Source organism: Mastigoproctus giganteus, chromosome 14 (assembly GCF_048544385.1).
Source record: "Mastigoproctus giganteus isolate SK-2022 chromosome 14, ASM4854438v1, whole genome shotgun sequence".
In the NCBI taxonomy this organism is placed as follows: domain Eukaryota; kingdom Metazoa; phylum Arthropoda; class Arachnida; order Uropygi; family Thelyphonidae; genus Mastigoproctus; species Mastigoproctus giganteus.
In genome coordinates this window covers 7,140,582-7,168,325 of record NC_143588.1, presented here as the reverse complement: position 1 = coordinate 7,168,325, position 27,744 = coordinate 7,140,582, and the positions used below count along the sequence as shown (strand labels likewise).

Here is a 27,744-nt window from a genome sequence, read left to right as displayed (position 1 = left end):
AATTTGCAGATGATATAAAGATTGGCAGAGTCATTAATGATCAGTACCAAACAGTGCTCCTTCAGGATGACTTGAACAGACTTCAAAGATGATCAGAGAAGTGGCAGCTATGTTTTAATGCTGCTAAATGCAAGGTCTTATACTTGGAGAACAGCAACCCACAAATAAACTATACACTTGACGGGATTAAATTAAAAACAGTGGAGGAAGAAAGGGATCTGACACTTGACGGGATTGAATTAAAAACAGTGGAGGAGGAAAGGGATCTGAGAGTTACAATATGGACAGATATGAAGTTTTCTCAACAGTGTAAACAAGCAGCTAGGAAAGGCCCTGGTGTCCTATCAATCATTTATCAATGCTATCCTGTAGAGATAGGGAGGTCATAATCCCACTGTACAAGGCAATTATAAGACCACATTTGGAATACTGTATTCAAGTATGGAACCCTCATCTGAAAAAAAAAAGAGTCATCGAGCTTCTTGAAAGGGTCCAAAGACGGGCAACTCAAATGTTGAGATTGGCAGAAGGACAATTGTATGATGAAAGACACCGATTATATGGGCTGCAGACCTTGGCAACCAAGCATCTCAGAGGTGACCTGATTCAGAAATTTTAAGGTTCTGAGAAGGATAAGTAAAATGAATGAAGGTGGAATTCTCACTGTTCTAAAAAATTCCAGAACTAGAGATAATAAATTGAAATTACAGGGCTTGAGGTTTAGATTAGATTGTAGGAAGTTTTCTTTTAGCCAGCAAGTCCTTGATAGCTGGAACAAGTTGGCCTCATAGGTAGTTGAAGCTGACAGTTTGAATAAATTCAAAGGCTGACTGAATACTTACCTGTGTGAGGAGGGAAGCATATAATTTGTAGTTTCTTATCTACTTGGCTGGGTTTTTTTTTTTTTTTTTTACCAGTGCAGCAAAAGTCAGTGGTTGCCTTGCACTATAGGGCAAATACTATTACTAAAATGTGGATTCAGAAAAGGAAGAAGCACATAGGCCATTTTTATAATTCAACAAATTACAGAAAAAAGAATATTAACCTACACACTTTGCTTCTATAAACTGTAAAAAGCATATTACAACCTTGATTGTAAAATATGAGGACTGTACAAAAAATAAATTATCATAAATTTTTTTCACTACCTATCTTTATTAATCATCCATATTTCGATGGTCCTTCTCAAAGTATTCCCCATTTGATGGAATGCACTTACTCCAACATTTCTGCCATTCTTCAAAAACATGGTGGAAACAATTTTTTTACTTGAATTTGAGAATTGACTCCGATGACTTTACAATGTCTTCTGATGACTGGAAACGTTTTCCTCACAGATCCTCCTTTAAATTTTGGAAATAAAAAAATATCGCAGGTGCAAGAGCAAGGCTATAGGGTGGATGAGAAATGCGTTTGACACTAATGCGGGCTAAATACCCAATGGCAGTATTAGCAAAGAGAGGTCTCACATTGTCGTGAGGCAACATCCATCCACCCACCTGTGTTCAGCTCTTTGTGATTAATGTGATCCTGCCAAGTGTGGAGTACAGTTCTCTATTAAGGTCCCATAATAGTTATATGGCATGGCATAACATGCTATTTTAAACCATTCCTTAATGTCAATAAAAGAAATTAGCATTAGTAGTGACATATGATGCAAAACAGAAAAAAAAAAAAAACACACTTCCCATTTCACCTATTCATTCCCTCCAAAATTTTTTGCCTAGTTTTTCCTTGAATTTACTTAAGCTATCAACTTCCAAAATGACAGATGGCAGTTTTATTCAGCAATCAACCACTCGGAAGCTAAAGGCAAATATCCACACAATCTATTCTGCGATCATCTATCTTCAATTTCAATTTATGCAACCTCCAGTGACCAAGAGGAACAAACCCATCAGCATTGAGCTTGCTCAATCCATTCAAAGTGTTAAACACCTCAATAAGATCACCTCACAGGTGCTGAGTCTACAGATGCTGCAATTTGCAGAACTGAAGCCTTTCTTGGTAAGATCATCTCTTTCTTCCCCTATCTTGTTGTCCATCTCTATACTCATTCCCACAGCTCTATATCCTTTCAAAAATGAGGTCTACAGACCTGAATGCAGTGCTCAAGGTGTGGCCTGACAACTGCCTTATACAAAAGGATAATCACCTATTCCCTGCTAGCTAAATTGCTGTATATCATTGACAAAACTACATGAGCTGTCCTAGCAGTCTATCTGTATTGCTCAGAGAACTTCATATCTAACTACACAATCACTCCCAGCTCTTTTTCATTCTTTACTAACCTGAGTGTAGTACCCCACAGTTGGTGTGTTACTCTGGGGTAACTTCTAGACATAGGCAGGACTTTGCATTTGTCAATGTTAAACTTTAGTTGCTACTTATCAGCCCATCTGCCTAACTTTTCTAGATTCAGTTGCAGTAGCATACTGTCATTTGCAACCCTGCCAAACATTATGTCATCTGCAAACTTGGACATTAGGCCAGTTATACTTTCATCAATATCATTGATAAATACAAAAAACAACAATGGGCCAAAAATTGAACCCTGGAGGACTCCACTAAATAACAGCACATGAAGAGCAGTGTCCATTGTTTACAAATCCTTGTCTTCTCCCACTAAACTATCCCCTTATCTATAGCAGCAACTTCCCCTTAATGCCACACTGCTCCAATTTGTACAGTATACTTTAATGTGCAACAGTATAAAAGCATTCCTGAAATCCAAGTATATGATATCAAAATTGTTTTTTTTTTGCATCCAGTTCCTATGTGACAGCATCGTAGCATCAAATCAAAAAGGTCAACAAGATTTCCCCTTAACAAACGCATGTTGTGTCTGAACTAGAAATGCAGCTTATCAAGATGATCCTGCATTACTTCTTTAACCGGTGACCATTATTTTCCCTGGAACAGAAATTAAACTAACAGGTCTGACATTATTCATGTCACCTTTTTATTCCCATTTTGTGAATTAGGGATACATTCGAACATCTCTAGTATGTCGGGGACAACACCTCTGAATCCAAAGACACTCTCATAAATATGGCTAAGGATTTTCTTACTCCCTTTGCTGCCTCACTTAATATAGTTGGATAGATCCCATCCAATCAATGTGCGTTTCTTTAACTTCAACAATTTCTCTTCCACTTTTCTCTCAGTTATTATAAAAGCATTTAGCTCCTTGTTAGTTAGCATTAGTAGAGGCATGCGATGCAAGAAAGCAAGCTTATGCAGCATCAGCCAAAAAAAAATCCTCCCATTTCACCCCTCCATTCATTCCAAATGCCTGTCCAGCTCAGCCTTAAATTTACTTAGATCATCAACTTCCACAACAAAAGATGGAATTCTGTTCCATCAATCAACCACATGCTGGTTAAAGGCAAATTTATGCACATCTATTTTCTACAAGTGTCTTTCCTCAATTTGAATCTATGCCCCCTCAGGTTCTTAATCTGAGCAAGAGAAAGAATCCCATCAGCATTCAGCTTGCTTAATCCATTCAAGGCCTTATACACTTCAATCAGATCACCTCACAATTGCCTACTCTCCAGGCACTGCAATTTGCAGAACTTAGGCCTTTCTAGGTAAGAGCACTCCTTTGTTCTCCTCACCAATCTTGTTGCCCTTCTTTGTACTCATTCTAACAACTCTACATCCTTCCTAAAATGAGGCCTCTAGACCTGTACACAGTACTCTAGGTGTGGCCTGAAAACTGCCTTGTACAACAGGATAAACACCTCCCTGTCCCTGCTAGCAAAACTTCCATATGTCATTGACAAGACCATGACCTGCCCTGGCAGCTCATCTGCACTGCTCAGCGAACTTCATATTTGACTATACAATTACCTCCAGGCCTTTTTCACTTTTCAGTTCCCTGAGTGTAGTACCACAGAGTAGGTACGTAGGTATTGTTATTGCTATCCATATGTAATAAGGTTAGTACAGGTTATTGCTATCCATATGTAATACTTTGCATTTGTCAATGTTAAACTTCAGCTGCCACTTCTCAGCCCATTTGCCCATCCTAGCTGGATCCAGTTGGAGTAGCATACTGTCTTTACTGTCATTAACAACCCTGCCAACCTTTGAATCATCTGCAAACTTGGACATTAATCATGATATACCTTCATCGATATCATTGATGAATACATAAAACAACAATGGGCCCAGCACAGAACCCTGTGGAACTCCATTAATAACATTTGTCCATGAAGTCCATTGATTTCCATTGTCCATTGATAACCATTCTCTGTCATCTTCGACTCAACAATCCCTTTATCCATTGTAGCAACTTACCCTTAATTCCATACCTCTCCAATTTGTACAGCAGTATTCCATGTGCAACAGTATCAAAAGATTTCATGAAATCCAAGTATATGATATCAAAATTATGTTTGACAATCAGTTCCTTTGTGACCACATTATAGAATCCAAACAAATTGGTCAGATAAGACCTCCTGTTAACAAACCCATGCTGTGTCTTAACTATTACTGCAGTCTTGTCTGGATGATCCTGCAATGCTTCTTTAACCAGTGACTCCATTATTTTCCCCAGAACACAAGTTAAACTAACAAGTCTATAGTTACTTGTGTCACCTTTTGAACCCCCCTTTGTGAACTGGTGAAACATTTGCACACCTCCAGTCCATGAAGACCTCCCCTGAGTCCAAGTAAGTTCTCATAATTATGGCTAAGGGTTTGCTTATTTCCTTTGTTGCCTCCTTTAATATAACTAGATAGATCCTGTCCACTCCAGGTGCCTTCCTTATGTTTAACTTCAACAATTTCTCTTCCACTTTGTTCTCGGTTATTACAAAATCAACTTAGTTCCCTGTTAGAGTTTGATAAACTTCGGGCATTCCCCTCATTGAATAACTCCTCGTGTATAAATATAGATGCAAAATACTTATTCAGTTTATCAGCTACCTCAGAATGATCATCAATAGTCAACCCATCTATGTTAAGTGGTCCAATTTGAAAGGCAGATTACGAGATTTCTCGTAATCTGCCTTTCGCTTGCCTAACCTTTTTGACTTCATTACAGACAAGCTTATATTTGCCATAGACTTCTGTGTCACCTGATAATTTATATTCATTCCATACATTTTTCTTCTCTCCCACGAGCCTCATTAATTCATCTGACATCCATTTAGCCTAAACCTTGGACAGTATTTCTTAGTTGGTATGAAAAGCCCAGTAGTCTCCAAGATTAAGTCCATGAAGGCTTCCCATTTAGAATTTAACATCATCAGTTTATCCCACTGTACATAATTTAAAAAGTGTCTGAGACCCTTGTAGTCACCTTTACAAAAGCCCTTCACTTTAGCCTTTATGTTAGTTACATCTTTAGGTAATTCCCAAATCAGTACATTGTGATCACTGTCACTGAGTGGTTCCTTTATCTGCAAATTCTTAATGCATGAATAATCACTGCTCATAATCAGATCAAGATTATTACTCCCTCTGGTTGCCTCTCGAATGTGCTGCTGAGGAAAACAGTCATCCAAAAAACCAAGTCTTGTTGGTGTGTGAATGACCAACCCACAACTTCCAGTCAATAACTGGAAAGTAAAAATCCCAAATTATAAGACATTCTGATTTACTGGCCCACTCTATTTCTCTGCACAATTGCTCATTATTCTCATCAGATTCATTAAGCCTATAACACACACCTACTCTAAATTTTTCCTTTCCCAGTGCTTCATAAGAGTACCCCTTTGTCACACCAAACAGACTCAACATAGCATTGTTCACCAACGTCAATTGGATGCACTTCCTTAGATTTTATGTGTTTCTTAACTAACAGCATTACCCCTTCTCCCTTCCTGTCCTGTCTATCCTTTCTGCACATATTGTACTCTCCAAATTCCAATTCTGCACTGCTTATATCTGTGTGATATCCCAATAATATCTTAGCATTAGTAGAGGCATTTGATGCAAGAAAGCAAGCTTATGCAGCATCAGCCAAAAAAAAAAAAAAAAAAACCACTTCCACTTCACCCCTCTGTTCGTTCGAAATACCTGTCCAGCTGAGCCTTACACTTATTTAGGCTATCAACTTCCACGACAACGGATGGAAGTCTGTTCCACCAACCAACCACCCGCTGGCTAAAGGCAAATTTACGCACGTCTATCCTACATCTGTCTTTCTTCAATTTGAATTTATGCCCTCTCGGGTGATTATTATGAGTGAGAGGAAGAATCCCATCAGCATTGAGCATGCTCAAACCATTCAAGGCTTTATACACCGCTATCAAATCACCTCGCTGGTGCCTAGTCCCCAGACACTGTAATTTGCAAAACTTAAGCCTTTCTTCGTAAGAGCACCCCCTTTGTTCCATTCACTAATCTTGTTGCCCTTCTCTGTACTCATTCCAGCAGCTCTACATCCTTCTTGAAATGAGGCCTCTAGACCTGTATACAGTACTCTAGGTGTGGCCTGACCACTGCCTTATACAAGGGAATAATCACCTCCTTATCCCTGCTAGAAAAATTCCTATATATCATTGACAATACACCATGAGCTACTCTTGCAGCCCGTCTGCACTGCTCAGAGAACTTCATATCTGCCTGCACAACCACCCCCAGGTCCCTTTCATTCTTTACCACTGTCAGTGTAGTACCACAGAGTCGATACGTTGCTCTGGGGTTGCTGTTTCCCATATGTAGTACTTTACATTTGTCAATGTTAAACTTCATTTGCTTTGCCACCTCTCAGCCCATCTGTTCAACCTTTCCAGATCCTGTTGCAGCAGCAGTGTCAGTAGTGTCCTTGACAACCCTGGCAAACTTCGTATCATCTGCAAACTGGGACATTAAGCTTGATATACCATCATCAATATCATTTATAAATACAGAAAACAATAATCGACCCAACATTGAAGCCTGAGGGACTCCACTGATAACATTAGTCCACAATGAGCAGTGTCCATTGATTACCACTCTGTCTTCTCCCCCTCAACCACCCCTTTATCCATTGCAGCAATTTGCCTCCAATACCACACTTCTCCAATTTGTGCAGCAGTCTTCTATGTGCAATAGTATCAAAAGCCTTTCTAAGATCCAAGTATATAATATCAAAGTTATTCCCTGCATCCAGTTCTTTTGTGACTGCATCATAGTATCCAATCAAATTGGTCAGGCAAGACTTCCCCTTAACAAAACCATGCTGTGTCCGAGCCATAACTGAAGTCTTGTCTAGATGATCCTGCAGTGCTTCTGTAACCAGTGCCTCCATTAATTTTCCTGGAACAGAAGTTAAACTCACAGGTCTATAATTACTTGTGTCAGTGTTTGATCCTCCTTTGTGAATTGGGGTCACATTTGCACAACTCCAGTCTATGGGTACCTCCCCTGAGTCCAAGGAAGCTCTCAATAATTATGGCTAAGGATTTGCTTACTTCCTTTGCCGCCTCCTTTAATATAACTGGATAGATCCCATCCACCCCAGGTGCCTTTCTTGTGTTTATCTTCAACAATTTCTCCTCGACTTTACTCTAAGTTATTACAAGATTCTCTAGCTTACTGCCAAAGTTTAATACACCTCTGGCATTCCCTTTGATGTTGAATACACCTCTGGCATTCCCATATCTGCCTTTGATGTCTTCACTAGCACTTCAAGCTCAACAAATTTATTAACTATACTCCTAGCATTGGTGTACATGCAAGTATACATGCACATGTTTCTACTCTTAGTTACCTTAACACAGTCCATGTATTATTTGTTCCACTATGACTCCCAACAGTCCTGGAAATCTCCATTGCCTTGCTTTCCATGCTGGTGCTCATTCTAATGGATGCAGTGCAAAAATCACTTTTACACTTCTGCCTGCGGCCATTGTTAACCTTTTAGTCTGTGTATCCCCCCCCCTAAGCTAGCAGTTTTCCAACCCACCTAACACTGCTTCGATAGCATCAGCAAATATTCTTGCACCCTTTCTATTTAAGTGTACCCCATCCCCATAGAAGCAGTCTTTCCTGTCAACAAGCACAGAGCAGGCTGAAAAAAATTCTACCCCTTGAGCCTTGTACAATCTCTCCAGGGCCAAACTGAACAAGGCTCTCATCATATACTCCCTCCTATCATGTCTGGACAGAACTGGAGACACTTTCAAATTCAACCCTAACTTGCGACTTTTTTTCAACATTGACCTGTACTTTTTGAGTAAATCTACAGATCTCTTACTCTTAATGTCATTAGTTCCAACACGTACAACAATATCACTTTTGTGTCCTTAAAAGATGATATCTACTCTATAACGTCATGAAATGTTGCCCCTGGCAGATGTACCCGGGTCCTGTTCCACTTATCCTTCTTGCATAGTATATTCCCCATCACCCTTGTTTGTTCGTTTGTTTGGAATTTTTGGCACATTAGCAACTAAGGCTATAATGCGCCAAGCCCCTCACCCTGACAATAGGGTCACCAACAATAACTAGTTCCATTGGGACCAGCGCATTCTGCCTTGGAGATTGCCTCTCTGTTGCCTGATGTATAGGAGTGAGCTCTGCCATTGAATTGGGCAGCTGACAGCTTGATGGGCCTGTCATATTAACTTCTTCGAGGGCATTTACCCTACACCTCAAACTCTCATAGACATCCATCAGAACGATGAGATGGTGCCTAATTTCTTGACACTCTAGACATCTAGCACACACAAAGACATCCTCCTTGGCTAGATCATGTCCTGTTTTAGAAAGTTCGGCAAACATTTCACACTTCACACATTTTTTTAAATTGTGACGCATTGGAGAATAGTCCCATTGTTTCTCCTCCAAGTCACAGCCCTCTCGCTAGAGGCGCCTCCATAGCCAGGTGGGCAGGGGCAGCAGAGCGTAGCACACGCTTCTTGATTAGACTGGGGTTCAAGCCTGTGACTACCAAATACGGAGGATGCGGAAATGTCAGGGAATGACCACCGCATATTCCCGGAGCAATATGGCCTTAGTTGCCAATGCTCCTAAAAACCAAATAACAACAACTCTCGCTAGTCTGCGATCTTTGCTTCGCATCTCGTAGTCTGGGTCATGATTTCCATTTAAATGCAGTTTAATTAACAATTAAATTTAATAAGATTAATAAATATATTTGATTAATTGATAATACTATACTAAGCTAACAGATTCCTAATACAATGCTTCATATTACATTATACCTTACGCTATCAGTTCGAGATATATACGTTACACTATTTCTTATCGATTACAATATGGCTGCTAGTTCAACAAAATTGTCACCAACACCGGGAGTCGTAACTTCCAAAAATCACTAGTTAAATTAAGAGTAAGAAGCTAATGAAGGATACTAATCCTATTTAATATCTTTGTAAAACACAATGTAGTATGTTAATTAATGAATAATATGGTAAAACTATCAAAAATACTTATCCCTTTACAGGTGCCAAACAATCCACTGACTGTTCTCTTCCACGACCACAGTTTGATAAACTTCTGGCTTCCACTTCCCTAGAAAAAGCTCATGTGTGAATGTAGATGAAAAATGTTCATTCAATTTGTCAGCTACCTGAGAAGGATCATAAACAGACAAACCATTGATAACAGTGAACCAATCTGATTCATCTCTTTCCTTTTAGAGTTTATATAAGCAAAGAAGTCTTTGCTGTTTTTCTTTGCATCCTTTGCCAAACATTTTTCATAATCTGCCTTTGCTTGCCTAATCTCCTTTGGGACTTGATTACAGACTAGCTTATATCTACCACATACTTCTGTGTCACCTGATAATTTATATGCATCCCATGCATTTTTCCTCTCTGTCATGAATCTCATTAGTTCATGTGTTCCTTGAAGTATTTCTTAGTTGGTTTGAAAATCCTAGCAGCTTCCATGATTAATTCCTTAAATGCTTTCCATTTAGAATTTGTTGGTAACATTATCAGTTGGTGCCACTGTACAGAATTAAAAATTGTCTGAGACCACTGCAGTCACCTTTACGAAAGCAAAAACCCCTCACTTTACCCCTGATGGTAGTTACATGTTTAATTAAATCGCAGATCAATATTCTGTGATCCACCTAATGGTTCCTTTATCTGCAGATTCTTAATGCATGAATAATCACTGCTGATAATCAGATCAAGAGTTATACTTCCTCTAGTTGCCTCTCGAACATGCTGCTGTAGAAAACAGTCTTTCAATAAATCCACGGTCTTGCTAGTTTGCGAGTGATCAACCCACAAATTCTAGTCAATATCTGGAAAGTTAAAATCTCCCATTATAAGACACTTATTTAATGGCCCACTATTTCTCTGTACAGTTGTTCATTGTACTCATCAGAGTCATAAGGCCTATAACACACTGCAACTGTCATTTTTGCTTTCCCAGTGCTTATGTCACACCAAACTGATTTAACATTGCACTGACCACTCATGTTGACTGGATGCATTGCCTTAGATTTTATGTGCTTCTTAACTAATAGCATAATCCCTCCTCCCTTCCTATGCTGTCTGTCCTTTCTGTGCACACCATATTCCATGTATTCAAATTCTGCATTCCTTATATCTATGTGACACCACGTTTCTGATATCCCAACAATGACTGCATTTGATGCCTTGGCCAGAACTTCAAATTCATCAAAAAATGATATAACCTTTACTTCAGAAGCCAACTTTTCCTTTTTTCAGTGTTGCCAATGATGTACCCTTCCAAGCAGACCTTCTTTGCTTACTCTCTTTGTTGAAATGATGACAGCATGTCTCATCCACAGTTATCACCTTTTGCAGAACCTCACAATCTTCAGTTACTATCTTGCAGCTCCCGACAAACCTCCATGCAGTCTTGCTGTTGCTCAGGTTCAAGTAGTCTTGGAACCCAGCATGCACAAACACGTGTCATATTCAAATGGTCATGGAGAATACTGTGTGTGCTTTCTACTGATATTCTCAACATCTCTGCAAGTTGCCTTACTGTTATAGGACAATCTTCTCTCACGATTACAGATTTATGGTTTCTGTGGTGACAGCAATGGTTGGAGCTCGAGGTTTTGTGATTGAATCACATCCATCTCTAAGCATTCTAAAGCACCTGCGACTTGTGTTATATGGAAGGGTAGATTCACTATAAGCCTTTTTAACATTTCGTACACTTCAGCTGATGTTTTCTTGGGATGGAAACAAAATTTGAAAGCAGCATACTGTTCCTTGCATGTCATGTCATGTCTATTGTTACATAGGCAAAACTGAACAGACGTAAACTTGACCGACTGACAAGGTCACACTGTCTGCATGAGTCAACTGCACATTTTTTATGTGATGCAACTTGGTTTGGTCTTAAATTCCACAGCTTAACTAGAAATAGCAAGCAGTACAATGGTTCGTGAAAAAATATAATCACTGTTTATTGAATATTTTTTACTCTTATTTTAGAAAATTCTGTAAGACACTTTTGTATCTTTGTACAAGGTTTTTAATGCTTCTATTTGTTGTGTTGGTATGTTGTGATAGTATATACCACCACAACTAATAAAAGCAAAAAATCTTATACAGGATGTTCCATGTAAAACCGGCCCACCTCATACTGGTGTGATATTCATTTTTGAACAACTCCTGTGCGAAGTTGTTCAAAGAATGAATTTTAGCCAAATCATTTCAGTTTGTGTTGCTCAACAAACAGTCAGCATTTGCCACTCGTAAGTGATAGGTGTGTGACAGTACTGTCAAGAATGCCATATTCTGTGCAAGAAAGGATTTGTATAGTGAAAGCCTATGTATGTACTAGCTCTTTTAAAGAAACACAGGAATTGTTTTCTGAGAAATTTCCTATTGCTACTATCTCAGATAAGAGTACTATTCAGTGCTTATTTGCAAAAATGGCAGACAACAGGTTCTGTTGGGGTACAAGTAAACAGGTGGGGTACAAGTAAACACATGGGTTGTGTTAGGGTAGCTAAGAAAAAGAACAGGTGCATGTATACTTGTGTGTACACCAATGCTAGGAGTTTAGTAAATAAATTTGATGAATTTGAGGTATTGCTCAAAACATCAAAGGCAGATATTGTGGGGATTTCAGAGACGTGGTGTCACACAGATATAAGAAATGCAGAACTGGAATTTGGGGAGTACAATGTCTACAGAAAGGATAGACAGGATAGGAAGGGAGGAGGGGTTATGCTATTAGTTAAAAAACACATAAAATCCAAGGAAGTGAAGCCAGTCGACATCGCTGGACAGTGCAGTGTCGAGTCAGTTTGGCGTGACATAAGCATTGGGAGATCAAAATTGAGAGTAGGAGTGTGCTATAGGCCTAATAACTCTGATGAGTATAATAAGAAACTGTTCGGAGAAATAGAGTGGGCCAGTAAATCAGAGAGTCTTATAATGGGGGATTTTAATTTCCCAGATATTGACTGGAATTTGGGGGCTGGTCACTCACACAGTAGCAAGGCTTTTGTGGATTTATTGGATGATTGTTTTCTACATCAGCATGTTCGGGAGGCAACTAGAGGGAGTAATACTCCTGATTTGATTATCAGTAGTGATTCTTCATGCATTAAGAATCTGCAGATAAATGAACCACTTGGTGGCAGTGATCACAGTGTGCTGAAGTGGGAGTTACTCAAAGAGGTAACTACAATTAGGGGTAAAGGGAAGGGGTATTGCTTTCGTAAAGGCGACTACAATGGACTGAGACAGTATTTAAATTCTATACAGTGGGATCAACTGATGATATTGCCAACAGCAAATTCAAAATGGGAAGCATTCAAAGAACTTATCGTGGAAGCTACTAGGCTTTACATACCAACTAAGAAATATTGTTCAAGATTTAGGCCTAAATGGTTGTCAGATGAACTAATGAGGCATATGGCAGAGAAGAAAAATGCATGGGATACATACAAATTAACACGTGACACGGACGCCTATGATAGATACAAGTTGATCTGTAACCAAGTTACAAAGGAGGTTAGGCAGGCGAAGGCAGATTACGAGAGATCCTTGGCAAGGGATGCGAAGAAAAACAGCAAAGAGTTCTTTACTTATGTAAACTCTAGAAGGAAGGGGATGAATCAGATTGGTCCACTTGAGATCGATGGGTCAACTGTTGATGACCCTGCTCGGGTAGCTAACAAACTAAATGAATATTTTGCATCGACATTCACACATGAGGAGTTATTCAGCGAGGGGAATGCCAGAGGTGTATTCAACTCTAGCAGTAAGCTAGAGAATCTTGTAATAATTGAGAGCAAAGTGGAGGAGAAATTGTTGAAGATAAACACAAGAAAGGCACCTGGGGTGGATGGGATCTATCCAGTTATATTAAAGGAGGCAGCAAAGGAGGTAAGCAAACCCTTAGCCATAATTATGAGAGCTTCCTTGGACTCAGGGGAGGTACCCATTGACTGGAGATGTGCAAATGTGACCCCAATTCACAAAGGGGGATCAAAGGCTGACACAAGTAATTATAGACCTGTGAGTTTAACTTCTGTTCCCGGAAAATTAATGGAGGCACTGGTGAAAGAAGCACTGCAGGATCATCTAGACAAGACTTCAGTTATAGCTAGGACACAGCATGGTTTTGTTAAGGGGAAGTCTTGCCTGACCAATTTGATTGGATACTATGATGCAGTCACAAAAGAACTGGATGCAGGGAATAACTTTGATATTATATACTTGGATCTTAGAAAGGCTTTTGATACTGTTGCACATGGAAGACTGCTGCACAAATTGGAGCAGTGTGGCATTGGAGGCAAGTTGCTGCTATGGATAAAGGGGTGGTTGAGGGGGAGAAGACAGAGAGTGGTAATCAATGGACACTGCTCATCGTGGACTAATGTTATTAGTGGAGTCCCTCAGGGTTCAGTATTGGGGCCTTTATTGTTTTCTGTATTTATAAATGATATTGATGATGGTATATCAGGCTTAATGTCCAAGTTTGCAGACGATACGAAGGTTGGCAGGGTTGTCAAGGACACTACTGACATATGCTGCTGCAACAGGATTTGGAAAGGTTGAGCAGATGGGCTTCGAGGTGGCAAATGAAGTTTAACATTGACAAATGTAAAGTACTACATATGGGAAACAGCAACCCCAGAGCAACGTATCAACTCTGTGGTACTACACTGACAGTGGTAGAGAATGAAAGGGACCTGGGGGTGGTGGTGCAGGCAGATATGAAGTTCTCTGAGCAGTGCAGACGAGCTGCAAGAGTAGCTCATGGTGTATTGTCAATGATATATAGGAATTTTTCTAGCAGGGATAAGGAGGTGATTATTCCCTTGTATAAGGCAATGGTCAGGCCACACCTAGAGTACTGTATACAGGCCTGGAGGCCTCATTTCAGGAAGGATGTAGAGCTGCTGGAACGAGTACAGAGAAGGGCAACTAGATTGGTGAATGGGACAAAGGGGTTCTCTTACGAAGAAAGGCTTAAGTTTTGCAAATTACAGTGTCTGGAAACTAGGCACCAGCGGGGTGATCTGATAGAGGTGTACAAAGCCTTGAATGGTTTGAGCATGCTCAATGCTGATGGGATTCTTCCTCTAGCTCAGAAAAATCACCTGAGAGGGCATAAATTCAAATTGAGGAAAGACAGATGTAGGATAGATGTGCGGAAATTTGCCTTTAGCCAGCGGGTGGTTGGTGGGTGGAACAGACTTCCATCCCTTGTCGTGGAAGTTGATAGCCTAAATAAGTTTAAGGCTCAGCTGGACATGGACAGGTATTTCGAACGAACAGAGGGGTGAAGTGGAAGTGGTTATTTTTATTTATTTATGTTACTTTTTTTTTTTTTTTTTTTTTTTGGCTGATGCTGCATAAGCTTGCTTTCTTGCATCAAATGCCTCTACTAATGCTAATGCTAATGCTAATGCTAATGTTGTAAATGCACCGAGAAATCGTCTAACCTCTGTTAGGACTCCAGAGGCAGTATTGAACATTCAAAAGAGAATTTTATCTACCCCAGAAAATCTATCAGGAAATTGTTGCAACAAACCAACTTGGAGTGAAACCAACTTCATGTTTTCGTGTACTTCATTACCTGAAATTGAAACCTTATCGCATGAAGAATTACTGCCACCTAATGCAGCAAAACATCTGAATTATTGAGAGTGGCTCCATAACAAGATTGCAAATACTGAACTCTACCCACTGTTTTATTTCATGAGTGATGAGGCATGGTTCCATCTTTCTGGTCACATGAATTCTCATAACACTCGATACTGGTGTGCCAAAAATCCTAACAGCTTACCTCAGAAACCGCTTCACGACTAGAAAATTGGGGTATTGTGTGCAATTTCTGGCAGTCGAATCATCGGCCCAGTGAACACAGCAGTTTATCTTCAGATTTTTGAGAACTACACTCAGTTAACAGAGCGAGAGCAAGAAAACTGCTACTTTCAACAGGATGGTGTACCACGTCACACGTCTCGTGAATCACTGGCCAATGTTCATGACAGTTTCACAGAGGAATGCACAGGTGGCAAAGGATTGTGTTCACCAGATTTGTCTTTGTGTGACTTTTACCTTTAGGGATATTTGAAAGGAAGAGTTTATGAGCACAATCCCCCACACAATAAATGAACTGAAAGATAGCATTTGAAGAAATATCGTGGCTATCAACGTCACTGTTTTGCATTGGGTCACCTTGAATATGATTACATGTGCACAAAAGTGTACAGATGCATAAGGACATCATTTCCGGCATCTCTTATAACTGTGTGTACATTCAGAGAGAATAAATAAAGTTACTTTTGACAGTTTTTTTGTATTTATCTCATTTTACTCCTGTCTAGATTTCTCTAATTATTTTGCCAGTGACTGGGGCTGGTTTTACATGAAACACCCTGTACAAAGATACAAAAGTGGCCATTAAGCTCACAGATAATCAATTTTCAGAGCCTACTACAATAAAGGTATAAGAGAGTGCTGTGATCTCTCCGCTGTGTGTTCGTCAACGTTTATATAATAATAATAAAATTCTTTATTTACAAAATTTTACAAGGATACGATTCCCGTTACAGGCATCCAGAGGAATCTAACAATCTAATTGGAGACATTACATTTACTTACATAACATTCATGTAATAAATAGAAAATCCATAGAATACATAAATCACAGCGAATTCATTGCTTTCTCCCACATAAAATTAACCTAAACAGTTTTGAGTTACAGATAATTGCATTTCAACTGGTTCTTCTGAGATACTGATGATACAGGGCCATACCATAGAGTACAAGACTTGGCACCCTTCACACCTGTAGCTTTAATCAATTCTGCCGGGATTTCATCAATTTCAGGTGACTTGCCACACGTCAGTTCTCTGATGCCTTTTTCGACAATTCAAGAATATTTATAGAATATTTTAATTTTGCAACATTCCAATATATAAAAGATATTATTATCTAAGAGATAACAATGAATTATGTTAGAACAAAATTGATTCTGTACTAAAAAAAAAAAAAAAAAAAAAAAAAAAAATTGTTATTACAGCATAAAAATCTACCTCCAGTTTCAGGACATAGGAAATTTGGATCCAGTCCTCTGGCACACATTTTTGCTATCTTTTCTATTTGGCTGTTATTTATATAGTCCAGTAAACGTCTTAAATTAGCCTAAAAAAAAACAAGTTACATTAGTACACATGGCAAAGTTTTTAGAAGAAATTTAGTATCTTAAATAATTATAAGTACTTTTTTTTTTCCTCTTTTGCAACTGCTCAACACAAGCAACATTACTTTACAGTAAGTGCTGGAGGAGCACATTGCAATTTTAACTTATAGAAAATCAGAATCATAATTTTGATTAATATCAAAGCAAAAATAAAAACTACATCCTTCTGTACTGACAGCAAGAAAGTAATATTAAGACTTGTTTCAAAAATAAGTATTTTGCTTTATGTAGAAATTAACATAAGTATTTTAAAGCAATATTTGCATCTATACTAAAAAAGATGAATTACTAGTAAATACATAGAACATTATAGTAAATACGTACTTGCAGTACACAATAGTTCCATGACTAAGTCCACTGCGCTCATGTAAAAGCAAGTAAATCACAATTCAACATACCATCACATCTAGAAAATTTGAGCAGATGGGCTGAGAAGTGGCAACTGAAGTTTAACATTGACAAATGCAAAGTACTGCATATGGGTAGAAGTAACCCCAGAGGAACATACCAACTGTGTAGTACTACACTTAGGGTGGTAGAAAATGAAAAAGACCTGGGAGTAATAGTGCAGTCAGATATGAAGTTTTCTGAGCAATGCAGGCAGGCTGCAAGAGCTGTTTGTTTTGTTTGTTATTAGGAGCATTAGCAACTAAGGCCATATTGCTCCGGGAATATGTGGTGGTCATTCCCTTGACCTTTCCGCATCCTCCGTATTTGGTGGTGAGGCTACAAGAGCAGGTCATAAGGTTTTGTCAATGGTATACAGGAATTTTGCTAGCAGGGAAAAGGAGGTGATTATCCCTTTGTATAAGGCAATGGTCAGGCCACACTTTGAGTACTGCGTACAAGTCTGGAGGCCTCATTTTAGGAAGGATGTAGATTTGTTTGAGCGTGTACAGAGAAGGGCAACAAGATTGGTGAATGAATTGGGGAATGAAGGGATCCTCTTACCAAGAGAGGCTTAAATTCTGCAAATTGCAGTGGCTGGAGACTAGGCACCTGTGAGGTGATCTGATTGAGATGTATAAGGCCTTGAATGGGTTGAGCACGCTGAATTCTGATGGGGTTCTTCCACTTGCTCAGATTACGAACCTAAGGGGGCATAAATTCAAACTGAGGAAAGACAGTTGTAGAATAGGTGTGTGGAAATTTGCCAGCGGGTGGTTAATTGCTGGAACAAACTTCCATCTGTTGTTGTGGAAGTTGATAGTGCGAAAGCATCAATAATACATAGCCAAATCTGAGTTAACAGAATGTTAGCAAAACGGCATCGTTTTAAGTCATATCTCATATTGTGAATACTTTCACAACGAGCTGCCATGATATTACACTACTTTGAATAAGTAATGCTTCACCTGAGGAGAAGACTAATGTTACTTATTCTCAGATGGATACCACCACTCAGGCGGCACCATTTCAGGCTATTTGGAAGAATAGCCCTGAAGAACTACCCAAAGAAGCCTACCCACCCACCGAAGAAGTCTACCCTTCTTCGGTGGGTGGGTAGGTACCACCTGAGTGATGCAATGATGGTCACCGAAGAAGGGCCAAATAGCGCTGAAACGGTGCCGTCTGGGTGGTGGTGGTATCCATCTGAGAATAAGTAACATTAGTCTTCTCCTCAGGTGAAGCATTACTTATTCAAAGTAGTGCAATATCATGGCAACTCGTTGTGAAGGTATTCACAATATGAGATATAACTTAAAATGATGCCATTTTGCTAACATTCTGTTAATTCGGATTTGGCTATGTATTACTGATGCTTTCGCACTATACTTCATAGTCTAGACTTTTCCATAGCCTGAGGCTTTAGCCCTAAATGCTTTATAGGAAGTTAATAGCTTAAATAAATTCAAGGAGGAACTGGACAAACATTTAGAGGGAATGGTTGTGTGAATTTTTTTTTTTTTTTTTTTTTTTTTGGTTGATGCTACATAAGCTCATACACTTGCTTTCTTGCATCACATGCCTCTATTACTATTACTATCTCACCTGACCTATGTAACTGATTCACTCTACACAGGTATTTGTTTATTATAAGTTGTCCCCAATCAGTTGAGTTAAAGATTGTGTTGCTCAAGGCATTATCATTTTACTTAAGTAATAGTACAAAGAGTGAACATTACATTTTGCTTCAAGTTTTGCTAAAAGTGTGACTGAAACCTACAAATTGGTAAAACAAGTGCTAATAATAATGCTCCTTCTTGATCCATTTTTCAATCCTGGTCTGCAAGATTTTGGGATGCTGTGATTCAGAATGTGCCTAGGATAGCACACTTGCAGGCAGTATAGTTGGAGAAGATCATTATGCGATGGTTTTCCATGAAATCTAGATTTCTAAAATGGCCACTCCTATACCATGTGAATATTAAGATAGTTTATTTAGCTATTAACTAAATCCCTATACATTAACATAACATTTCGGAAACCTTGCCAGAACCTATCTTCATGCCATACATACTCTGTTGCCAGCCTCCTGCTTGCTGAATGTCTCGATTCCAAGAATGTGCAGTCGGAATTTGCGGTGATACAAAGGTTGGCAGGAATGGTCATTACTGTTACTAACAGTGACAAGATCTACATATTTTATTTTACATCTTTTATTTTATTGTGCCGCCAGGGCATTCAGCCCATATGCACTAAAAACCATTACAAAATTTAAAATTTCCATAAAGCCTTAAACAATATTTACGAGGGCTGTTCCAAAAATATGCGGACTGAGATCATTGCTCTGAGTCTGAGTCACTTGGAAGGTTGGTATGGATCTCCTTTTACTTTACACCTTTTACAGCAGTTCATTAGCTTCTGAAACATGTGCTGCATGCAGCCCATTTTCTGAAAGGCATTGCAGAATAGCAGATATGGCAGATTTAACTTTTTAACTTCTTCATTTGTTAAATTTTTTTCCTCTGAACTCTTTTTTGAGGCTCAGGAAAGCCCATAAATCGCACAGTGCAAGGGCTGAACTGTATGGAGGGTGGTCTAATGGTTGACCACCAGTTTCCACTAAAGATTGCATTGCTGGTTGTGCAACATGTAGCCTAGCATTATCTTGAAGAAGAAACCATTCTTGATTAAACAGTTCCGGTCTTTTTTTGCGAATTGCTCCTCCGAGGTAAATCGCAGTGTTGGCATAATATTCTCCATTTACAGTTTGTTTCTCGGGAACCCAGTGCTGCAGCATTATTCAGCGGGTGTCAAAAAATAAAATCAACATCAGTTTTTTTTGATGAACCAAAAACTCAAAATTTTTCTGGAGTGAATCATGCTGTTTTCATATGCTTGACTGCTGTTTGGACTAGGGATCAAAATATTTAATCTAGGACTCATCACAAGTGATTATTTTCTTCAAAATGTCGGGCTCTTCTTCCACCTTGTCAATAAAGACTTGATAAAGTTCAACATACCATTCTTTTTGTTCTGCAGTAAGATCGTGCGGTACCCATCTTGTGCAAACATGTGACATCTTTACAATTTTGTGACATCTTGCTACACCAACATTCAACTGAATGGCCAGATCACGAATCGATAAATGTCTATTTTCTTTCAATAATGTTTCGGCTTCCTCAATGTTTTTATTGTTTACTGAGGTTGATGGATGCCTGCTTCTTTGTTCATCTTGTATGGTTTTTTTTTTTTTTTTTTTTTTTTTCCGTCCTTAAAATGCTTCCACCATTTAAATATGGGCATTCTGCCCAAGGTTTCTTCATCGTATGAATCTTCTCACTACTTCTTGAATCATCTCAAACGCATTCTGACCACTTTGCCTAACTTTACCCAAAATTCTATCACGATTCTTTGTCTAATAATTAACGAAATATCTTTCTCATCCATCCCCCATCATAAAACACTTCACATAAACTGTTATAACGAACATAAAAATTAATACTATATGATACACTTGTACAAAATAACTAAGAAAAGGTGGGAGAACATTCCTAGACTGCAAACTTGTCACTCATTTCCATAGCAATAAAGCAGTGCTGCCAGTCTGCATATTTTCGGAACACCCCTTGTACAATACTAATTTCAATTAATCAATCTCTATTGAAAAAATTTGTTTGAGCAATCTCAACATACATAAAACAAAAACAAAACAAGACCATCAGTAAAAATAGTGCCACCAATTTCCATTCCACCTCATACAGTTATACCATGCTCTACTTGGTCAAGTAAAATCTTCTCAACATTTTCTACATAACAACAAAAAAGCTTGAAATTATGATGATTTACAAATAAAACTGGTAAATTATCTCTATCTAGGACACAGACCCCTCTCTCAAGCTCACTTCAGAGGTCAACATAATATGGACAGTGAAGCATGACATGAATGCCAGTCTCCATCTCCCCACAAAAACAAAATCCAGGTACAAACCCAAATATCTGACACATCTTGCATACCTCAGAGAGATGCCCCCACAGTGTACAAGAGGTGGCCTAGTCAAACTCAGCTTATCCGTTAAAAGCGTAACCATAGTTTTTTCTTTGAAAATCCGTAGTTTATATAAATTTGACCAATTTATGAGATCCTGAAGTAAGGAAATAGCCTTTTCTTCAATAATTTTCTGAGAATCACCTGCAACAATTAAAATTAAGTAGTCTGCATAGGAGATGGCACAAAAGTCACCCACATTGTGCTCCAAAAACTCATTCAAAACCATGTTCCATACATAAGGCCTGAAGACCTGGGGACACCTGTGCTCCATGATGCAGAATTCCTCTTCCCAATGGGACTGAACCATGTCCCTGCAGTCAGAAAAGTAATCCCTAAAAATGTTAAAGAGATCGCCGGTAAAGAGGGCAGTTCTAGCCCTAAGTAAGATACTACCCCACCAGACGGCATCAAATGCACCCCTGAAGTCCATGAACAAACCGAGGACATATCGCCACAACTCTTCCTGAACAGTTGTAAATAATTTTCTGACTGCATCCTCAGTATAATTATCTTTTTAAATCCATATTGTTTTGAAGATGACAAGCCCAAGGATTCATATCTTGTCTAATATCTTAGGATGATCAGTCTCTCGTATACTTTGTCCAAAATTGGCAAAAGAGCAATCGGGCAATATGACGTCAGTTCATTCAGTGATCTCTCCAGACTCTGAAGGATCACTTTCAAAACAGCAATTTTCCAGATCTTAGGGAAAATGCCCACCTTAAGACAAGCATTATATAGGTCCAACAAGATTAGAGGAAACTTCAAGTGAAAGTGCTTAATAATGCAAGTCTCCATGAAATAAATCCTCAGAGCCTTCCCATTTAAATTCATGGGGAGAGTGTGTTTCCCTTTCTTCAGAAGGATATTCATTGTTCAGGTGATAATCTTGTTATACAAGGCAATGGTCAGGCCACACCTAGAATACTGTGTACAGGTCTGTAGGCCTCATTTTAGGAAGGATGTAGAGCTGCTAGAACGAGTACAAAGAAGGACAACAAGATTGGTGAGGGGAACAAAGGGGTGCTCTTACCAAGAAAAGCTAATGTTCTGCAAATTGCAGTGCCTGGAGAGTAGGCACCTGCAAGGTGATCTGACTGAGGTGTATAAAAGGTTTTGAATGGGATGAGCAAGCTGAATGCTGATGGGATTCTTCATCTTGCTCAGACTAAGAACCTGAGAGGGCACAGTTTCAAATTCAGGAAAGATAGTTGTAGAATAGATGTGTGGAAATTTGCCTTTAACCAGCAGGTAGTTGATTGGTGGAACAGGCTTCCATCTTTTGTTGTGGAAGCTAATAGCCTAAATAAATTTAAGGCTGAGCTGGACAGGTATTTGGAATGAATGGAGGGGTGGAAATGGGAGATTTTTTTTTTTTTTTTGGATGTTGCTGCGTAAGCTTGCTTTCTTGCATCGTATGCCTCTACTAATGCTAGAGGAACCAATGTTTGGTAACGTATAATTATTAAAGGGTAAGTAAGGGGCCTAAAATTGACATCTCTGTATCATGTATATATGTTATTGTTTCACTGTAATATCCCTAACAGATTCTGAAGGGGAAAAATAGGTGGAATTATTTTCATTGTGTACTAATATTTATCATCTGAGTATTAAATAAAAATGACAGAAACTTTAATACTTACTCTAGTATTTAACTGTTTAATCTGCTTTTCTTCCATGTTTGTTTTATATATCCGACTCTTGTTTCTCAACTGAAATTGTTTATTTTTAATAAAGAAAAAAAGTCTATAATAACAGCATTCAAGATTTTTAGCAATTGATTTTTATGAATAAAAAAATAGTTCTCTATACATTTCTTGCACTTCCTATATAGATCCTTATACTCTAGAAAATATGAAATTGTAATTTTTGTTTTAACATATGAAAATGTTTACTAAAAACAATTAGCATTATCATTACCGCTTTTCTATCAGTAAAAACACATAAATCTACATTACAAAACAAATTCTTTTCTCTCAGTGTAAACACATAAGTGAAAACAAATCTGTATTAAAAATATGAAAAAAAAAGCAAAAGCATTAATTTTATATTAGAATAAATATATTTAAAAAATATGATTCTGAAGATAATGTATAAAGATTAGTCTGAATTTTGAGATCAAAGTACATGAAAAAACAAATCTACTGAATAATAATCAATCATTCTGAGTGTATTTTTTGTATCTTATTTAATTAATAATTCTGAATGCAACAGCAACAGTTCATTTCTTTACAGTGCAATAAATAAACAAAAATATGTGCTCACTATATATTAAAAAAAAAAAATTAATAAGTTCATTCCATTTGTTTCGTCAATTGATGAAGTGAGGATAATAGAAATTATCTATAATTGTTATCCGCAATTTTCGATAGAGACCTGAACATCTTCACAAAAGAGTAAAATTAGATCAACAAATTACTACAAACATATATACATGGTAATGACAAGTAATCTGCCCAGTTCTAAAAATCTGTTTTATAAAATGGAACAACACCAAGCAATCTATATAAATAATAAAAAAAAATCAATTTCTCTAGCTATTAACAATTACTACATTTTTCTGCATGGGATGCTATTACAGTCTTGAAAATGGCATATCAACCAAGAAAGCGTTCTGTGCCTTCTCACACATTAAAATCTGTGATTATGATAATTTTAGAAGACCAAGAATTGACCTACTACTCATGAAGCAACAGGAATATAATCAAAATCCCATTCTTTATAGTCCAAGAAAAACTAAACATTGTGCCAGTCACAAACTTAATTCACTTCAGTCAACAGTGTAGATGGCTGTGAAAAAAACATCTGCCCCTTCATCCTTATAGATTTCAAGCATTACCAACATACAGGAAGTGACAGAGCAAAGCATCATGAATTCTGCTGTCAAATAATCTCATTTGCTGATGATGACGACCCCAATCTATCAAAATCTGTTTCTGATAGGACAAATTTCATCTTAGTGGGAAGGTTAATGTTCATATACAGGAGAGTTAAAAATTTGAATCCATTTTAACACACTGGGGAGAAAGCCCCAATTTACCATTCTTAGCTGTTGGTTTGGCTTTAAAGCAAGGCAAGCAAGACAGCTACTTGGGACCCCAAGCTCCAACTGACAAAAAAAAAAAAAAAAAAATGCAACTTGCCAGATGGAAATCTGACCATGAAATGAGCACAAAATAGTAAGACAGCATTGCACAGAAATGGACATAACCATATTTCACTGCTACAGCTTTCAATGTACTCAGCAATATAATATTTTAGAAACATTTATATATAACAAATATAACATTTCAGAAAGAAAATGCAATGTCACCAGATTACAGAACTGGCACATCCTGTTGTGCAATAAAACCCAGACATTGGCATCAAAGCTTTAGGGTGGTCATGACACCTCCCTTAAGAAATGGTGAGAACCAAATTGAAAACCCTAAAACTTCAGATATGCTGAATGGAGAACCAAACCAGAACTTTTTTTGCAAAAGTAGCTTGATTCATTTTTCAGATTCCCAGTTTTATGATAATTCCTAAATTAAGATCACTTACAATAAATATTTCCTAACCAAAACAAATTATTTATAAGCATAAGAAAAGGAAGTTCTGTAGTCTCATTTGAACATTAACATCATCATAAAAATGCAGTTTTCTGATCAGTAAAGTGTTCTTTGATGAAGTGATGCTAAGAATTTTTTATTGCACATTACATACTTTTGTTATAAAACTGCACCATGGTTACAAAATAAGCCATCTGTCATACAATACTAATATGTTTTAACTAATCCAAATATTTATTATCCAGAATTGTTAGGAACATAGGCAAAAGAGTGCACTGAACTATTGAGATTAGAGGTCATCACTAGACTCAGGAGTTATTCCCTTAGATTGGAGAAGTTCCAATATAGCACCAATACATAAAGGTGGCTCTAAGAGTGAAGTGAGCAACAACCAAAAGTCAATCTGACTTCAGTGGTAAACAAAATCATGGAGGCAATGATAAAGAGTGCATTACAGGATTATTTAGATAAAATTCTGAAGAAAACATGATTTTCCTATTTTTGACAGAGCCGGTCCCTTTTTTTTTTTTTGACAGAGCTGTTTTAACAGTCATTCATTAGATGGGTGCAGGAAACAATTTCGACACTGTTCACTTTAGATTTCAGATCCCACATGAAATGGAATATGCTGGAATTACAGGGAATATCCATAGATAGATTAGAGGATGGCTGCAGGGCAGGAAGCAGGCAGTTGTGATTAATGGTTATTCTTCATATTGGTCTAGATTAGATTTCTCTCTAATGTAAGAAGTGGAACACTCTTGTTTTTCATTTTATTATATGACATTTACAATGGGATAGAGGGCATTATATCAAAATTTGCAGATGATATTAAGAATGGTATAGTAGTTAATGATCAGTGCCAAGCACAGCTTCTTATATCTTTGACAGATTTCAGAGACGGTCAGAAAAGTGGCAGCTATCTTTTAATGTAACAAAATGAAAGGTTATGTTTGGGAAACAGCACACATAAATAGCTTACACCCTTGGTTGGAGTGAATTAAAATCAGCAAAGGAAGAAAGAGGTTTTGAAATTATGATATGGTTGGACATGAAGTTCTCGAACAGTGTAGACATGCAGCAAGACGGGGTCCATGGTGTCCTATCGATAGTTTATCGAACATTTGCTTGTAGGTGGCCATAATACTGTATAAGGGAATTATAAGACCACACAGAATAATATGTCCAAGTATAGAGACACCTTAAAATGACATTGAGCTTCTTGAAATGGTTCAAAGACAGACGTGCACCTAGTATCATCAACAAAAGGCCATCTATACGAGGAAAGACTTCAAATATGTGGGTTGCAGAGCTTCTTGGAAACTAGACACCTTAGAGGAGATTTTACTGGTGTATAAGACTCTTAAGAGGTGAAAGCAAAATGAATGTGGGTGAAATTTTTCACTGTTATAAATGGTTCCAGAATTAGGAGCCATAAATTCAAATTACAGGAGAGGGGAGGGGAAGGTTTAGAATGGATTGCAGAATGTTTTCTTGGAGCCAGTGAGTTGTCAATTATTGATGGGTGGTTCAGGTGCTGAAAGCTTGGAGAAATTCAGAACTCAGCTGTACAGATTATGGAGGGGGGATGAAATAGGTGGTTTATTAATACTTTGGCAGGAACAGCAAAAGCCCAGGACTTCCTTGCATCATATAGCTTGTACTAATACTAACACAAGCCAATACATATCACCAGTGGGTCAACACTGATGGAATCCCTATTAGCAATCACACAAATCAGATGGGTTCTGAGAAGTGGCAGATGAATTTCTCTATTATTTTGAACATATTAGAGGTAAGTGCACTGGGATGACAACTGGAAGTTAGAGATTTTTCATCCTTTTTAGGAAGTGGCTGGATGTGACTAAATTTCCATGCATAACAGAAAAAAATACCAATGTATTTAGAAGGTGTAAAAGGCAGAAAAAAAAAGCAGGTGCAAGATGAGCACACAGGTTTTGGGAACAAATGGGGAACAGTCATAAGGGACATGACTTTTCGTACATGAAGACTGCTCAGAATTCATCTAACATCTTTCTTTTAGAATGATGTTAGTAGTAGAGGTAATTTGCCAAGATCAGCAATATAAGTCAGAAGAAAAGTGGGATGGTAAGATGTAATCTTTATCTTTAGATGAGACTGCAACAGAACCATCAGTCGTGACAGAGGTGAAAGTTTAGTTGGAAGGAAGTTGCAACCCTTCTGGTCATTCTGAGTCTGATTATTCTAAGTATTTTTTGATCATTCTGGTAAGTTTGAGAGCATCCTGGTCATCCTGGCATTCTGGTCTCTTGCCAAAGCAAGAGACCAGAATGCTCTATGTTGCAATATGCTACATTCTTTTCTTGAACAGTCTTAGCAAATTTGCTAGAAAATCAAAGTTTAGATAAGGAGTGAGATTTTAGGATAGAATGTAGAACAGGGATTTCTTCCCTACAAGAATAATTTCACTGTCACAATCCGAGCAAACACTATGTTCAGAAAATTTAAAGCAGTAATTGATCCAAAGAAGAGAAAAGAACAGAACAGAAAACATGCAGATCATCCCATTTCACATTCCTGTAATGCCAAATGACGAAGTTGAGAATAGCTGAGAAAGGACTCCATCGGAGAATAAACCAGCATCAAGAGGTGATCTGGGATGTCTAGAGCAGCGGCTCCCAAACTACTGAGATCTGTAGACCCCTATATATATATAAAAGTATATAAGAATAGATAAGTCTGATAAAGTTTGCATAGATGAAGGTGAAAAGGACACAAAGTGCCATTTATTTGTTTAATAATTTTACTTTACAGTTCCCCCACATCTAATTGGCTTTGCAATTCAACCCATAATTGTCTTAATTCATCATAACTTTTAGGATATTAACATTCTTTCGCCTTTTACAAACCTACAATACTTTTTTCTACTTTCCTTACCCTTCTAATCCTTGGGACTTTGTACTTTTCACCTCCATCTATGCAAACTTTATCAGACTTACCTATTCTTACATTATTCTTGTTTATTTATACTTTTGCATACTTTACTTCTGCATACTTTACATGCATCCATCATACCCTGCTTATTTAATTTTATCCATCAACTGAAACTTTGTGTTTATCTATCAACTGAAACTTTGATTGTATATTACA

General features: G+C 37.9%; 1 protein-coding gene across 1 annotated transcript in view; it reads right to left on the bottom strand.

Moving 5' to 3' along the window:
• The window catches only part of LOC150074965 (uncharacterized), a 658,991-nt gene that overhangs the window by 486,516 nt on the left and 144,731 nt on the right, over positions 1-27,744 (bottom strand). The window contains exons 5-6 of the mRNA XM_090389013.1: positions 22,705-22,773; positions 16,460-16,568 (exon numbers count right to left, since the gene is read on the bottom strand). Of these exons, the coding sequence (XP_090245139.1) occupies positions 16,460-16,568; positions 22,705-22,773 (178 nt within the window). The remainder of the gene's footprint in view (positions 1-16,459; positions 16,569-22,704; positions 22,774-27,744) is intronic.